This window comes from Mirounga leonina, unplaced genomic scaffold, assembly GCF_011800145.1.
Source record: "Mirounga leonina isolate KUSES-001 unplaced genomic scaffold, KU_Mleo_1.0 Mir_150, whole genome shotgun sequence".
Classification (NCBI taxonomy): domain Eukaryota; kingdom Metazoa; phylum Chordata; class Mammalia; order Carnivora; family Phocidae; genus Mirounga; species Mirounga leonina.
The window spans coordinates 37,031,870-37,048,704 of NW_023270374.1; the positions used below are offsets into that span (position 1 = coordinate 37,031,870).

The 16,835-nt window shown below is 50.2% G+C and overlaps 1 protein-coding gene and 1 long non-coding RNA gene across 21 annotated transcripts in view; one reads left to right on the forward strand and one right to left on the reverse strand.

Annotated features, from left to right (window-relative positions):
• ZMYND8 (zinc finger MYND-type containing 8) overlaps positions 1–16,835 on the reverse strand; it is a 126,584-nt gene that overhangs the window by 86,386 nt on the left and 23,363 nt on the right. For 12 of the 19 annotated variants that reach the window (XM_035006478.1, XM_035006489.1, XM_035006477.1 and 9 more), the window contains one exon: positions 483–631. The exons of 1 other annotated variant lie outside the window; for it this stretch is intronic. In XM_035006478.1, coding sequence (XP_034862369.1) covers positions 483–631 — 149 coding nt within the window. Of the gene's footprint in view, positions 1–482; positions 632–1,599; positions 3,278–7,797; positions 7,889–16,835 lie in introns of those variants that run through there. 6 more of the 19 variants (XM_035006479.1, XM_035006483.1, XM_035006493.1 and 3 more) reach the window with 4 other exon arrangements.
• On the forward strand, positions 7,944–12,980 carry LOC118011565. Of its 2 annotated transcripts, none has more exons than XR_004679497.1 (3): positions 7,944–8,241; positions 11,268–11,383; positions 12,880–12,980. It is a non-coding gene; the product is annotated as an uncharacterized LOC118011565 (long non-coding RNA). The 2 variants fall into 2 exon arrangements; XR_004679498.1 differs by lacking the exon at positions 7,944–8,241 and adding an exon at positions 10,601–10,837.

Below are 16,835 nucleotides of genomic sequence, written 5' to 3' on the forward strand. Positions count from 1 at the left end.
ACCAATTACCGAAGAGGACAGTGGGCAATGGGTAGAGACAGCAGCTGTGTTACCACAGACCTAAACCGATTATTTTACAGATGAGAAAGCTGAGACCCGGAGGGAGCCTGCCTCAGCCCCGTAACCACCTCCAGGCAGAGCTCAGCACAATCCTACTGGCATGGCCTAGAAGGAAAAACTCCTCCAGCCACATGGGGAAACAGCAGTAGAGTGTAAGAAGGAAATCCAAGGAAAACCCCCAAATCCTACAGCACGGTATCTTCAAGCTCATCTGGGTCACTGCCCTGTCCCCAAAACAGATCTTAAAAAGCCACTGGACCCATTTTGAGCTGCCCTTCCTGTCCTATGCAAACAACAGCTAGAGCAAGGCAGCTTGCTAAATGCCAAGAACACGGGCTGTCAGCAACACCCGGAAAGCTACAGCGCTGCTCACTACAGCCTTTGTCCTGCTGGTGTGGACGCCATTCCCAGCGGCCCTTTACCTGCTCCTTATTGTTATTGTTCAGTAAGCCGGGTTTCTTTTTCTTTTTAATGGGGCTTGTGGATGTGTCCTGTGGCGAGTGGCCATTGGAAGAATGCGGAGGGCTGGGGAACTTTCTTTTCTGGGCTGTTCTCTCTGTGGAGCCAGGATCTGAAAGAGACACACAGGACCACATATTTTAAAGCAGTCAGGGAGGCCGAGGCCCCCCAGGGAGGGGGTGTGTGGGACACAAGGCATTCTGTCCCAGGCCCAATGCCATTGTAGTGTTCATTCGTCCTCCTAGAATACACTCACCCCATCCCTTTGGTTAATGGTCTCAAAGGTCAGACACTTCCTTCAGCCTACATGCCATTTTTGTTAAAATTTTAATTCACCCTGGTGGTGGGTATTGAGGAGGGCACATACTGCATGGAGCACTGGGTGTTATGCACAAACAATGAATCATGGAACACTTCATCTAAAACTAATGATGTAATGTATGGGGATTAACATAAGAATTAAAAAAAAATTTATAAAAAAAAAAATTTTAATTCACTGCCAGAATATAAAAATCGAGAAACTTCCCATCATCACCTAGACTTCTGGCTTCTCTTAAAAACAAACAAACAGAACAGAACAGAACACACACAAATCAGGGCCTGCATGGCGTTATGGCACCAGACTGATCTGTCTACCAACCAGTGAGACACTTTTAGTCGGAAATGTGCTCTCCATTTTGCCAAAATCCCCACCCTTCTCTACTGTGTCCCTGTTGACCAGGTCATGACCCAGCCACCACGAGCTGTGTCAGACAGACATCAGTACCGTCCCTCATCCCAAAATATTTCTTCTCCATACCCGCACATGACGGCAACGGCCAGGAAACCAAGAAAGACAGACTAGTGAGGCCACACGCTTCCAGAAATCGAAGGCACACATACTTCTTTGTGGAAGACGACAACATTTACTGTTATGCTTGCTTGTGACTCTCCTCCAAAGGGACAGACACAAATGACATTCTCCCTGATTCTCCTCTGAGACATGCCAGCCGCCCACCCTCGCCGACTCATTCCTTCCCATTTTGACTCTCCAAGCATCTCATTTAAACCCAGACACTTCCACCACCAACCCGTCTTCACCTGCAAGGCCTTGGGTCCATTCCATGCCCGCTGGCTGTCTCATTAGCGTCGGCGCGAAATAAGGGCCCAGAGTGGCGCGCCTTACATTCTGAGAAAGAGACATTACAGGCACAAGGAAAGACAGCTACGTGAGAGCACAGGGGATGGGGTGGGATGTGGAATCCAGAAGGACGACTATCCCTAAAGCGAACCTGACGACGCGCCTCCTCCGGTTTTAACTTGCGGGCAAGCCCCAGCACGCGGGATGCGCCATGCGTCACCAACCTCTGTGTGTGGACAGGGGCCACTGGGGCAGATGAACACAGTCTGGTACGGACACATGCGAGGCCTCCTAGGGGTTTCCTTCCGCCTGAAAGAGCATCTTCCAAGCGGGCTCACTAAAGGAGATAGTGAACGACTTGTGCAAAAACCGATCCACAGGATGGAACGCTCCACTCTCAGCAGGCAACTTCAGAAAAATCCCGAACAAGCGTTCCGGGTGCTGCACTGACACATCGTCCCGAGAGGAAATTAAACGCTAACCACAGGCCCCTTGAGGGAGAACAGACCCCAGAGTTTGGAGGATCATCCCACAGACTTCAAAGTGGAGGCCCAGAGAGCCCAAAGGGATGGCCCAGAGGCACACCACAGCTAGTTAGCAGGAAAACTCACCGAAAAGGTGCAGCCTGGGATTGGTGTTCCCCTAGAGAGAACCTCCTCTCTCTCATGCCCAAGAGAGATCCCTACCCCACTCCACCCTCATCCGTGAAGACTCACCTCCTCCACCTAGAAACACATGCTATAGATACAGTCACGGGGAGCAAAGCGACCCTAAGATGATTCAAATAAGGCACTGGGTGATGTACGCACACCTGGAAAGGACTAAAATGTCCACAAATCGAGGACTGGTCTAATAACATTCCATAGCCATACAGTGGAATATTCTTTTTTTTTTTATGCAATCTCTATGCCCAATGTGGGGCTTGAACTCACAACCCTAAGATCAAGAGCCGCATGCTCTACCAAGTGAGCCAGCCAGGCGCCCCTCATACAGTGGAATATTCCACAGCCATTAAGAATAAGGAAGCACCTCTATGCAAACAGATGCGTGACTATCTCCAAGCTTCTGCATCTGGTTAAAAGAGCAACACATATCTAGCACCATTAACACACTGACACACACTCCCCAAAAACAATGTTAGATATCTAAGTTTGCACAAGCCTAGAACATTCCCAGATGGACACAAAACTACTACAGAGCTCTCAACTGGGACTAGCGGCTGTCTCGGGGGAGGAAAACATGCAGGAGGTGGGGGAGGGATTATTTTTCACTGTGTACCCTTGTGTACTTTATTTATCATGAGCATAGACTACTTTATCAAAATAAATTTAAAGTGAGGTATTTAGGAAGGTCAGTAGCACATAAAAACGCAGCAAGTGCAAACCAAAGCCAGGAATAAGCAAATGATGAAGGCCTGATTCAGGATAAATAATGGCACCAACCAGATGGACCAACCACCACAGGCTTAGAGACCACAGTCTGGGATTTGTTCAACATGGAGCTGATAAACCCAAATAACCCTGCTCAAGTGTCAGAATATGCGTGTTTTAGGAAGGTGTTCTGGTTGGGGCGCCTCGGTGGCTCAGCTGCTTAAGCATCCAACTCTTGATCTCAGCTCAGGTCTTGATCTCAGGGTTGTGAGTTCAAGCCCCATGTTGGACTCCACACTGGGTAGTGGAGCCTAGTAAAAAAAAAAATAAAAAAACAGAAAGGTGTTTTGGGGGCCCCAAGGAGATGCATCCCAGAAGAAATGGCACCTTGGCCAGCCCAAAATTGAAAGCAACTGGGCAAAGCTTTTGGTATTTGGTAAGTTTTGTTTCATTTGTGGGTACATTTTTTAAAAAGATTTATTTATTTATTTATTTATTTTAAAGATGTATTTATTTTAAAGATGTATTTATTTTAAAGATGTATTTATTTAAGAGAGAGAGAGCACACACGGGGTGGGGGGGGGGGAGTAGGGGACAGGGAGAGAGAACCCCAAGCAGACTCCATGCTGAGTGTGGAGCATGACATGGGGCTCAATCTCATGACCCAGAGATCATGACCCGATCCAAAATCAAAAGTCAGATGCCCAACTGAATGAGCCACCCAGGCGCCCCTGTGGGTAGATTTTTAAAGAAGAAAGTACATGAGCAAAGACACATCAGCAAAAAAGTTAGGGGCACATTCGGGACAAAAACAAGTCGTGTGTTTCCATGTTTCTTCATGGAGCACAGTGCATTTTGTAAGGGACAGCTTTCCTCGTTGCAAGGACCACCTGGGCACCCTCCCACTCACTGCTAGCAGTACTCCCAAACACAATGACAACAAAAAGCACCCCCACGTACTTCCCAAACACTCACAGAGGGGTGGTACCAGCCTCCTGAAGAATCACTGGGCTAGAACAAGAAAACATGGTAGATGATCAACACAGTCCAGCCAATACGTAGCCAGCCTTTGGGAGCCAGAAAGGACACCAGCCCCTCGTTGGACCAGCCTAAGTTACCTACCTGTGGCTGAGACCCCCTGGGACAATGGATCCCAAAGAGTAGTCCCCACACTAGCCCCAGTGGCACCGCCTGGGAATTTTAAGAAATGCACATTCTCAGGCCCTACACCAGAGCTACAAATCAGAAACTCTAGAGGACAGCCTGGCCATCCGTGGTTTAAGGAGCCCTCCAGAGAACTCGGGTGCACGCTGGTTTCAGGTGCTCTAGGATGTGTGTTTGGGGGATGCAATAGGAGTTCTCAAGTGCAGCGAATCCTGTTCCACACTGGTAAAGCCCATCTCCTCTCCTGACCCACCGCTACCTGCGGGCTCGGTCTGGGGCTGAGGAAACAGAAGCCGAGCAAGAAGGCAAGGCAAGAGAATAAAGACAGCTAAATAGGAGAAGACGCCAGGCCAGCCTCCGTCTGCAAAATGGGAGAAGGGAGGAAGGGACCAGACCAGAACTTCTCACGTGGAGTCCGTGAAAGCGTTCCAGGGACCCACGACCCCCATGCCATGGTTCTGTACAAGGACACAATTTCCTGGGAAGAGGGCCATGCCTAATCTATCTTCCCAAGGGCGTCATCAACGCTAAAGATTAAAACTACAGAACTAGACGATCTTAGGGTCCCTTTTGAACTTTGAAATTTGTTAATTCCAGGGGAGAGGGGAGAAATACACATAAGCAATATAAGGCAGAGACAGCATTTTGCCCCAGCCCAGCAGGAAACCAAAGGGGAAACCAGCGACCTGCTCAGCGAGGAGGGGTCCGACCAAAGGCTGCCCGTACCTAAGAGGACCCTAACCTTCTAATCCCTGCAAACCACAAAAAACCCAATTCTGTTCCTGGCTACAAACACACAGACTCCCTCCAGAGTTAATGACAGATTGTCGGCTGCGTCCAAGGGTCAGGAGTGGAACAGGATCCCAGCAACAGACAAATCTGTCAAAGGCAGAGGCTTTCAGTGAGGCTCCTAAGGAGAAAAGTGAGAAATACCAACTGGATTCACAGTCCTTCTGAAGTATGAGGGAGCAGGTCAGCATTCTGACTTAAAAATCTGCCCACTCCCAGGCCTGGGGTGGTGACAGAATGGTGGGTGTGGGCTCTGCTGTAGTCATTGCCACAAAGCTGCCTGTGTAGGACCTTTTCCAGAAAGCTGAGTCAAGTTGGGTTTTTTTTTTCCCTTCTTTAATGATTTAATTCTGACGAGGACTTATTGCTAAACACATCTCATCTATAAACTTGGAAAGATGACAAACAGCCACTGTAGACTGAATCACCAAGGAAATGGCTCACCCTTGATCTGAAAGTCCTTTCTGTGAGGTAGCAGGGCCTGTGATTCCGCTACGGCACTGGACCACCAGCGACCCTCTGCCTCCTAACCCCTCTCCCCCAAAATAAGTCTGGTTCTGAAGGAGTTAATGTGGGCAAGGGAGGACAACTCCTCCAGGCAAAGGACAGAGCGGTGACTCAGGAGAACAGCTTGGCATGGAGCAGGAAACAGCGGAACTTTCCCCTCCTGCGACATTACAGTGAAATCTTAATAATATGGGAAGGCCTACTGGGTATTAAGAACCAAGCATGTGATGAGATCCTTCTCCAACCTGTGTCTTGTGAACTGCCAGAAATAATCCCACTCACCCCTCCTCAATGTCCCCTGACCTAAGGGACACCGAACTTCAAGATAACCCAGCCTCTTAGCTTTCCTGAGCCACGAGTATTAACAGCTGAGGCTTTCTCTTATTACGTACAACGTAGGGGGGCCTTGTTCAAAATGCCTTCGGTGTATTTCCCTTTAAGTCACTTGCCCAAGATGACACAGTGGCTGGGCTGGGATTTGAACCCAGGTGATGTGACTAGGAGGCTCATACATGGCCCCATGCCGGGGAGAGGCCGGCCTCAGCTCTGTAGCAAGATGGCCTCTGCACACAGGGTCTATGTTTACGAGCACACTCTCGTGTGGCCTTTTTCCCTCACAACTGCAGATGGTGGCCTGAGGGTCAGTGGGGTGGTTATATTCCCCAGGAAGCACATTCCCCTCCCAATGGTGGCACCAGAACTTAGCTCAGGCTCAGGCCACAAAACAGGCTGGGGGCAGGGGGCCTGCGAGGTCATTTCCTCTCCCCCCACGCCCCCCTTCCAATCTCCACCCAGGCCCGCCAGACTCAGCCCCTGCAGGCACCCCCACCCCCACCCCCACATCCGGCACCTGAGTCACGGCCTTTGACATTCTCCAGAGTCTGGGAAATGACACACCATGACAGGGAATTGTCTCCTCAGGAGAGGGAAAGGGCCCAGCTGAACGGCCAGGCACCTCCCCAGGAGGATCAGCCCTGTGGTGTGTTTCTGTGGGTGTTAAATGTCCTTCATGATGTGGACGGCGAGCCTGCAGGGCCTGAGTGAAGAGAAACCCACTCAACAAGCAGACGGGCATCGTGGGCCACAAAAGAGACGGACAGTCTCACACAACGTGGGACAAGCTGGCCACCCCACACGGAAGCTGGAGCACATATTCTGATAAAGCGGGTCACCACAGTGGTTAGGAGCATGTGTTCTCTTTTTTTTTTTTTTTTAAAGATTTATTTATTTATTTATTTATTTATTTGACACACACAGAGAGAGAGAGAGAAAGCACAATCGGGGGGGAGGGGCAGAGGGAGAGGGAGAAGCGGGCTCTCCCGCAGAGCCGCAGAGCGGGGAGCCCGATGTGGGGCTTGATCCCAGGACCCCAGGATCATGACCTAAGCCGAAGGCAGATGCTTAACCCACTGAGCCACCCAGGCGCCCCAATGACAGCTGTTTTTTTCAAACCAACAATCATCCCTCCTCCCGCTCCTCTTCCTCCTCCTTCCCCACCCCTCCGTTGCAAAACCAGGCCTAGTTCGCTCAGAAGAGCCTGTTAAGGTCAGAGTTACGGAAACGCCGGCCGGCCTATCTAACATGGAGACCGGACCGAGCCCAGGACACGACTTCTGCCTTTCAATCGGACTGTGAGCAGCCCGGCTTGCCTCCCATAACCGCGATGGCACGGTCGGCAGCAGAGGCCTGCGCGGGCTCGGGCTCCGAGGGCACTCGCAGACGGCGCTCCCGGTCACTGCCAGCCGTCTCCAGAGCCTACTTCAAACAGGACCACTCTCGCTGCTCTCCCAGCAACGGCAAAGCGCAGGACGGTTAATCCTCTCAACGTGCTGCCCAAAGACAGAGCGGGTACCCACGCAGGCCTCCCTCCCCAGGAATCAGAGGGCCCTCTCCTGCCAGTAAGTGTATCATCATGAAACCAGAGCCTGGACTTTCCCTCAGGCCCAGAGCAGAAATGAGAAATGGGGAGCGAAGGATGGGGATGAGAGAGAGAAGGGGGAGCATTTTTCTCCCAGCAGATAATACCCAAGCCACGAGGAACACAGGAGTGAAAATGAATAATCCGGTCACTCACAGAACATCTAGAACCGCACCCCCCTGAAGACAGGCTAGAGCCTCCTCCAGACAAGCCGGGCTTCTCCAAGGCCTCCCTGCCTGAGAATATGAACTTCTCACCCGAACCAGGAAAAGAAGGGCTGGCCACGGAAATGAGGCCGTGGAACAAAGGGGTCATTCTCAACTTGGGGGAAATGTCACTGTAGCAGGGATCCCGAGCACCTCGGAGGCGAAGCTAGCGAGGGACAGGTAACCCTGGGAAGGGGCGCTTACCTGCCATTGAGAAAGCTCTGCGGCTCAGAGGGCCTCCCCTCTCTTTGAAAGAAAACTGAGGCTCTCACCCGGCAGACATTCCTGCTTCCGGATCCTCAGCAGCCTCTCCCAGGGGGAGGAGGAAGAAGCAGAGAGGACAGGCTAAGAGTCACCACTTACCAGGCCAGCCCCTGTCTTGTACGCACTAGGTGGCCCAGCACAAGGTCACCCTCACCTCTCTGCAGTTAGGCAGTCTGAGGCAGGGGACGCGCCTTCATGTCCCCAGGCTTTCGGCTCTAATTTATCACCCTCGACAGCCAGCAGCTCGGCTAAGCTCAGAGTCCTTGGTACACTGCACCCAAGAACCATTTACTTCACCGGGTGGGAATAAACGCAACGAACGGCCGTCGTCCCGCAGGCTGGAGCGAGAAGTCCCGAAGGGAGTGTGGTGGTTTGTATGTGAAGGTATTTGGGGCTTTTTTTTTTTTTAAATAATTTTCAAATTACTTCTCACATGTCTCTCCTAGAGCCGAGAAAGCCATCCTCCCGCTACCCGCCATCCTCCCGCTACCCCGTGTCAGCCTATTTCTCCCCTTCACAGTCCCCTCCCTGAAAATCAGGCAGACGGGCTAATGAAACAGCACATTCATATGTAGAAGGTGAACCTCCAAACTCCCCGGGCAGGACTGAAATTGCCGCCATCCAGGGAAAAGAGGCTCATTTACACATGAATTCACTGTGTTGCCCTCAACTAGAGGCAACCGCAACCACCCAGCCCCTTCTCCCCCTCTGCTGGGATGAGGCCTTCTGGAAAACCGACAACATCTCTACAGGAATTTCCTGATTCAAGAATGCCAAGCTCTTTCACGTTGCACAAAGCAGGGGGGAGGCAGGGCCCAACCTCAGACCAGAAACCACTGCACCCTACCCACCCCCTCAGCAGGCCCAGGCCCAAAAGGCTGCATGCATCCAACGTGTGTACATAGCTGAGGCCCTTAACTCTGCCAAGTCACCGCAAAGAAAAGCGTGGAGTAACCGGTTGCCTTTGGCCTTTGCTACGTAGCTGGCCGAGGGGGAGGGCTCCTGGGAGGAGCCGGTTCTGGTGGCGGAAACCGCCTGCATTATTTATCCAGGCTGCGCCTGGTCCCACCCCCGGCCCAGCTCAGGTTCTAGAAAGCTCAGGTGCTGGTGGGTAGCTTTCAAAAGGCGACAGGGAACAGCGGCCCGCAGAGAGCCAACTCGGAAATAAGAAGGCGACTCTGCCCGCGGCAGCGGATGCGGAGAAGTGCGCTGAGAGGAGGGAAATGAAGAGGCTCAGACGAAGAAAGGGGTGCCGCTGGTAACCAGGCGGCGCTCCCCGCACACCCTGGGCGTGGGGCTGGCCTCTCTCGGGAAGTCACCTCAATGAAGACAGGGAAAGTGCTAAGACACCGGGGAAGAGGGGACAGGCCCTCGACAGCCAGCTCATTGTGGTCCTTTGACGCAGCAAGGATTTCAGGCCCAAAATGTCGCCCATATTACCCTGGTCAAAAGGATGCTTAACGCGGCCTGGGTATCAGTGAGGGGTCCTAAGAATGTGTCCTGTGCAACCCCCCCCCACCCCCCCAGCTCAGGAGGGCACAGGACGGCAGACTGGCAGAGCCTGTGGAAGTCAAAAATGGGCAGCAACTTCAATGTCAGCACCAGGAGGCTGAAATGCAAAAAAATGGTCATGCAGCCATAAAATGGAACGAAGAAGAAATCTCATCTTTAAGTACTGGCATGGAACAAAAATCTAAGTGAAAAAAGGCCAGAAATAGACCTGAGTGAAAGAAATTGGGGCTGTGTAGGCTCTGGGTTTGCAAAGGCCTGGAGGAACACCCAAGAAATCAGGAGACGCTGGACTCCTCCTTCGGTTCTTTCTGAACATGTTCACGTACTGAACTATTTAAAATGTTTTTAAGTGGCCATGAGAAAATGAAGCTCTCACTCTGTGCCAGGGTCTGCATCTGCATCCCCGGCACCCAGCACACACGGGAACAGCTCAGGACATGCCCCCAGCATTCATCAGGAGCCACTTGGAGGGGGCTCGGGTGCTTAGAACAGCGGAAAGCAGTGGTTCCCACGAGGTCTCCCCAGGAGACACCTGGCAATGTCACAAAACATTTCTGGTTGTCACAACTAGAAAAAGGAAGGAGTGCTCCTGGCATCTAGTGGGTGGGAGGCAGGGATGCTGCTGACCACCCTACCGGGCACAGGACAGCCCCACGACAGAACAATTAGGCCCAAAATGTCCATAGTGTCGGGGTTGAGAAATCCTGGTGTCAAGAAGCTTCCAATGAGCTGCCAGGCAAGTCCAACCTTGTGTAAATACACCACCCACGGAGGCATCCGTATCCATTAAGAAGGAAAATAATGCCTAATATTTCACCTGATGGCCCTGACTGCACATTTCAAACAGAAGAAAACAACGGAACCAGGGGCACCTGAGTGGCTCAGTCGGTTAAGCGACTGCCTTCGGCTCAGGTCATGATCCCAGGGTCCTGGGATCGAGTCCCACATCGGGCTCCCTGCTCCGCGGGGAGACTGCTTCTCCCTCACCCACTCCCTCTGCTTGTGTTCCCTCTCTCGCTGTGTCTCTCGCTGTCAAATAAATAAATAAAATCTTAAAAAAAAAAACGGAACCAGTGAGTCAACAAATAAAAGTCACTGAGCAACTACTAGACATCTAGCCTACCAAGGGAACTGTCAGGGGAAGATCCCTGCCCTGGAGGGAAGACAGAGAAAAAAAAAATAATAATAATAATAATAATGGCTGCCTTTTGGTGACAACTTTTCTCTGAGGCCCTGTTCTAAACACAAGCAATTTATTTACTCCTGGCCAGGGTTCTACAAGAAGGTACTTACTGAGTATTCCCATTTTACTGATGAAGAAACTGAGGCCCAGAGGAAAACAGGCTCACAATGAAGTGGCTGGTCAAAAGAGAATGAATGGAAAATATATTCCACATAGAATGTGAAACGGATTGATTACACATAGAAAAAAGCTGAGCAGGAGAAATACCAGGAGTCTGTGAACGGTGTAAGTCAGAAGAAAGAGTGTAGCCGGCCAGAGAAATACCTCTGTTTTCTTCTCAAACAGAGCTCATGCGATTCATGAGTAGTACATCATCCTCCTCACCCCACTGAGCAGGGAGCCCCAGGGAGCCCCAGGGAGCCCGACATGGGGCTCAATCCCAGGACCCTGGGATCATGACCTGAGCCAAAGCCCATTTCCTGAGAGGCTACTTGATGAATCCTCTGAAGAACGCCCTCTGAGAAGGGGTGGTGTTTTTGCACCCGTGTGAGAGATGTGGCTCAGAGAAGCACATTTATGTGCTCAAAGGCATGCCGGCCAACGCAGCATGCTGGTGACTCATGCAGCTGGCTCCCACCCCAAGGCCCTTCACTGCACTGGTCAACTGCCTTCCCTAAGGTTGTCCATGCTACCTTGTAATTCTCTTATCACCTAGGGTGTGCTTGCTGTGGGCCAACGACGACCCAGCACTGTTGTTCAGCGTGTGAGATCCGCAGCCATACCACTAGGTCTGATTCCAAGCACTGCCACCAGCCAACTGTGTATCCTCTGGTAAGTTCCTTGGTCTCTTTGTGCCTACATTAATTCAGCTAGTATAATTTTTCTAAAAGGGTTATTAGAATTCAAGGAGACAGCACACGCCGCACGAACGGCATCTCACGTTACTGTGAGAGCTCAAACCGGCTTCCCCAACTCTTTCCTTACCTTCACCCCGATTTGCACCAGACTAGCTCTTCCCCGTCTGTTTCTGAAAAATGGTTCACTGAGGGACGCCTGGGTGGCTCTGTTAGTTGAGCGGCTGCCTTTGGCTCAGGTCATGATCCCAGGGTCCTGGGATCGAGCCCCATGTCCAGCTCCCTGGGGCTCCCTGCTCAGCGGGGAGTCTGCTTCTCCCTCTCCCTCTGCCCCTCCCCCAGCTCTTGCTTGCTCGCACTCTCTCGCTCTCTCTCAAATAAATAAATAAATAAAATCTTTAAAAAAAAGTTTCACTGAAGAGAGACACAAACTTTCACAGCAAGTCCTCAGGCTGGCACAGGTTCAACCAAGCCTCAAAATCCTTTTTTATTTTTTTTTTTAAGATTTTATTTATTTATTCATGAGAGAGAGAGAGAGGCAGAGGGCGAAGCAGGCTCCCAAGGAGCAGAGAGCCCGATGCGGAACTTGATCCCAGGACCCTGGGATCATGACCTGAGCTGAAGAGACGCTCAACCATCTGAGCCACCCAGGCGCCCCAAGCCTCAAAATCCTTGCAGCGCTCAGGATTTCCTCCCTGATAAAAGCACAACAGTCCAGGTGGCCCTTAGTACCCCGCCACACCCTTCCCGACGACAGAACAACTTCCCTCTGACTCCTCCTCAACCCTCCTCAAATGAGGCTCTCGAAGGCTGTGAGAAAGCTGGCCTCAGATTCCTAGCAGTCTGCACAATGTATAATAGATGTCCAGTCTCGCAGGGTTCGCGCCTACGTGGTGCCTGGCACTGAGCAAGCGCTCTGCAAAGGGGTGTTCCTTCCCTGCCCATCTTCTGCCCATTCATGGTCAGTCCCACCTTCGCGCCAAAGTATCAGGACAATTCACATGCCCCTAGACAGAAGCCTTCTTCAAATCTAAATAAGATGGGCAGCCCCTGCTTAAACCCCACTCGAGGAGCTTACTGTAGACACCCAACAGCTTATCCAGACCTACAAGGCCCCCATGCATCTGGCCCGGCTTACTGCTTTCCTCCATCCATTGAACCCTAACCATAATGGCCTCACACAAGACAAAATGTGCACTTGCTGACACTTCCATCTAGAATGTTCTATGCTCAACCTTCCCATACCTGGCAGCTTTCAGCTTTTAGCTCAAACCTCACCCTCCAGCAGCCTTCAGCCCCCTAACATCCTGAAGTGTGGGCGGGTGTGTGTGGGTGTGGGTGTGTGGGTGTGGGTGTGTGTGGGTGTGTGTGTGTTGCTTTTGCTGTCTTCACTACAATCATCTCTCACTGAAAATTATCGAAAATTATTTTCTTCTTTTGCTGATTTCACTTATTTTTTTGTTTCTCCTCCAGAATGTGAACTCGATCTCGGTTTTTCTGTCACTCTTTACAGTCGCCCAGCACGTGGCACAGGGCCTGGCTTGGGGCCTGGCTCAGAGGTGTCCTCAAGGACACACATCTGACCAGGTAAATGAGCAACAGGAGAGGGTTAGCAAAGGTCCAAGGTGTGCCAGCAGCCCTGACTCACAGGAAACTCTCGTTCTCTGTCCCCGGCCTAAAATTGCTCCCAGCAATCCAAGAAGGCAGGAGGGGTGTGAAGTCAACGGAGAAGGGGACACCAAAGAGGACCTGGCCATTTCAGGGTCCGAAAGAGAGAAACCAGAGCACTACAAAGGAAATTCCCTTCTCAACAGGGACTCAGCCATTCTTGTTTCTTGCCTAAAGAGCCCATTTCCCCAAAAGGAGGGGATTAAGTAAGGATTTATATCCTGAGAAGGATGGGTCCACGCAGCTAAACACAATTACTGAGAAACCATAGGGGGAAATTCAGGAGGTTTTCACAAGCCCCCTATTTCCCAGCTCTGCATTCTTCTTGCAGAGAGCTATTGTCTCTGAGTCATCTAGAGTTAAAGAGGGGGAATGACTTTCTCCAGGGAAAACACGCTCCCCGCTGGGAGACCCCCCCCCACTATGATGACCATTTAACCAAATTTTTTAGTCCCGATACTTTGCCCTTTTTCTCAACAGACCCTTTTAAGCCTGAGGATCTCTTTTTAACCCGTCCCTTAATCCTCGCCTGGATGCTCTGATTCTGTCCCCGCAATAGGATGCAAGGACCCATGGGGAGCACGAGCACCTCTCTTAAGTGTGGGCTCGGCAGGTTCATCTTCCCTCCATCCCGCTCTTGGGCTTGAGTCGAGAGAACCTAAATCTGCTCTGTCCTGTCTCTACCTCACCAGGCTTGACAGGAGTCTAGACTCTAAAGACACATATGTGTTGAACAATTCCCACCAACTAGTGTTTCTGGTCCCAACCCAAGAAATAGCAACCTGGTTTCAATGACAGCCTCCCACCTGCTGTGTGGGGATAGGATGGTTACTGGAGGTGGTTAAAAAGATGAAGGACAAAACCAGGTCAGCCTTATTAGGAAGGGGGCCCTAGTGACAGCTGATGTGATGATCCAGTAACCTAGATGGGGCACAATCGCCAGGACATCAGTATACAGCTACGGCCTGGGCCAGTGGTGGCCCAACGAAGGACCACAGGCTGAATTCAGTCCACTCACAGCTGGGTGATAACGTTTAAAATTTTAGTCATCAACATTTTAAACTGGGGGCAACAGCATCTAGAATAAATCCAGATTACCACCTTCTCTTAAAAAAACGACAACAAAACAGAAGATCTGGCCACACAGGGTCCCCATTTCCACATGAAACCACCCTCCAGGCTGCCCACCCCCTTAGGATGGAACCGGAAATTCCCCATTTGGCAAGGTCTCCATTACTCTTGTAACGGTCAAGTTAATTAAATCTCACCTTGAAAATCTCTTAAAGGCAGAGTAAGCAAAGAAAGGCAAGAAGGCAAATACGGGGAGAAGAGCTAAGGGACGCTTTGCTAGGACGTTCAACCCCATCATGATAATGCAGGGGAGCAAGATTGGCCACCCCAAAATACGTCTCTTTGGCACAAGGATTAATTCAGGTGGGTTATTTTTAAGAAACTGCAAACACAGAAGCAGCTCTGAAAACACCAAGTAGAAATTACCCTTTTGTAAGAGACATTTAACGTGCGTTAGAAAAATCTCCATTTGTAAGAATGTCCTCCCAGCTGTACCAGGAAAAGGGGAATGACTAAATCTCTAGGAACTCTTATCAATGGAGAAGACAACGACTTAAATCTGCATAACAACCTGACCCTTGTTCACTGGGCTTTTCCTGGGGACCTCCGCTAACAGACTCCCCGCCCCCAACACCTTCTGTCTTTAGCCGAAAACCATATGTTTCAGGTGATGGCTTTAGCCATTTTGGGGAGTCACTCCGTTTTTCTGGGTCTCTCTCATGTAAACATGCATTAATAAACTTCTGTTTGTTTTCATCCTGTTAATCTGTCTGACATCAATTATTAGACCAGCCAATGAATCTAGAAGAGAGAACTTTTTCGCCCCTACAGTATAAGTTAGTTTATATTTTTATAAAGGGTGAGAAAGGATAAATGAAAATACATCAAACTGTTAACAGTGGTTACCTGGCTTGAGAAGATTTTTAGCTTTTTCTTTGTATACTTTGGCTTGTTACAAATGAGATAGGGAAGCAGAAGACACTAAAAGTCTCCATCTCTGCTGTTTCTCTGCTAGGCCCCTAAAAATTACTCCTGTTCTTCATTTCACCTTGCATCTGAGTCAACCAAAGAAGTGATGTCCCCGTCTCAAGGGGGAAGCAAGAAAGTGAATCATTCTCTGAGTTTCGTCCTAGGCCCCCAAAACCTGGTACCATCTAAGAAGAACCAGATCCTGAGCTCGAGGACATTAGCTTCGAACAAATCTCAGAACAAATCTCTGTCTCAACACTGGCCTCAACACCCCTGCCTTCTGTGGTTTATGGAATAACACCTATTGTTCACCTGACTCTCGTGCCTTTGATGGGACCGTACCCTGGATTCCTAAAGGAACATCTACCCTGGGCCCCTTTCCAATGTAAACCCCTAACCCCAAGGGGCAGGGAGGCTGACCTCTCCTTTTCGGAGTCTCCCACACATTCAGTCTGCTATAATCTATCACTCACACTATTTAGTAAACTCTGCTCTCTCTTCCTCCTGGCTGTATTTGATTTCTATCCTACAGGAAGCCAAGGATCCTCTTGGTGTGTCCTGCGGGACCCCCTCTGGGTCCTTGGAATGGGCTGCCGATGTCTCAAAGAGATGCACTGCCTTTATCGTTTGAATGGAAAATCCAATAATCCATTTTCTTCCCTTAATTAGTTTATATTTCTTGGAAGAGATTTTTTTTTTCCCAAAAAAAAAAAAAAAAACCACTTACTAAGCAGCTACTATAAATCACCAGCACCATGGTGGTCAGGGTGACACAGACCTGGTGCCCATAACCATCTAGGCAAAGAGATGCACAAGTAAATGAATTCTACAACAGAGGGTTTATTTGGGAGGCCAGGGAGAGGGTGGCCCAGCATATCCTGCGGTATTTGCCTCCAGCCAGTGTGTCAAGATGCCAAAGGGCCTGGCAAAAACTCAGTTCAATGGGGCCTGGATAAGAAATGCCAACTTGAGGGCGCCTGGGTGGCTCAGTTGGTTGGGCGACTGCCTTCGGCTCAGGTCATGATCCTGGAGCCCCGGGGTCGAGTCTCGCATCGGGCTCCCTGCTCAGCGGGGGGTCTGCTTCTCCCTCTGACCCTCCCTCCCTCTCATGTGCGCTCTCTCTCTCTCTCTCTCAAATAAATAAATAAAATCTTAAAAAAAAAAAAAAGAAATGCCAACTTGAGAACATAGGGAGACAGCCATGCTCTCTGTTGGCAGAAGTTTTCGAAAAAACAAGAGGCGCAGGAGGGTCTGATCAAGCAAAACTTCATCTCTGATGTCATAATTATTTATTCAGCATATTCTATGCTACGTCAATCCCTAACTAGGTTTTCACCCACAGCATCCAGCTCAGCACCCACCAGTATATTAAAGCTACAGAGTAGTGCCGTCCAATAGGTCTTCCTATAATGACGGGAACGTTCTGTACCTGTGCAGTCAGATACAGCCGCCTCAGCTCCACGTGACTATTGGACAACTGAAATGTGGCTAGTACAACTGTAATTTTTTTTTATTTTAATTAATGTAAATTTAAACAGCCATATATAGCAGACAGCGCTGCTGTAAGAAGCTCTGTATTCAACAGAGAAGAGAGCCAGCCTGGCAAGAAAGCAGAATACCTCAGAATCCTCCACCCATCCCTACTTGAGGGATTTGGCCAGTGTCTTCAAGGCATTAATGATCTATGCCTAGAAATATGTATATGGACTTGCCTTTGGTTC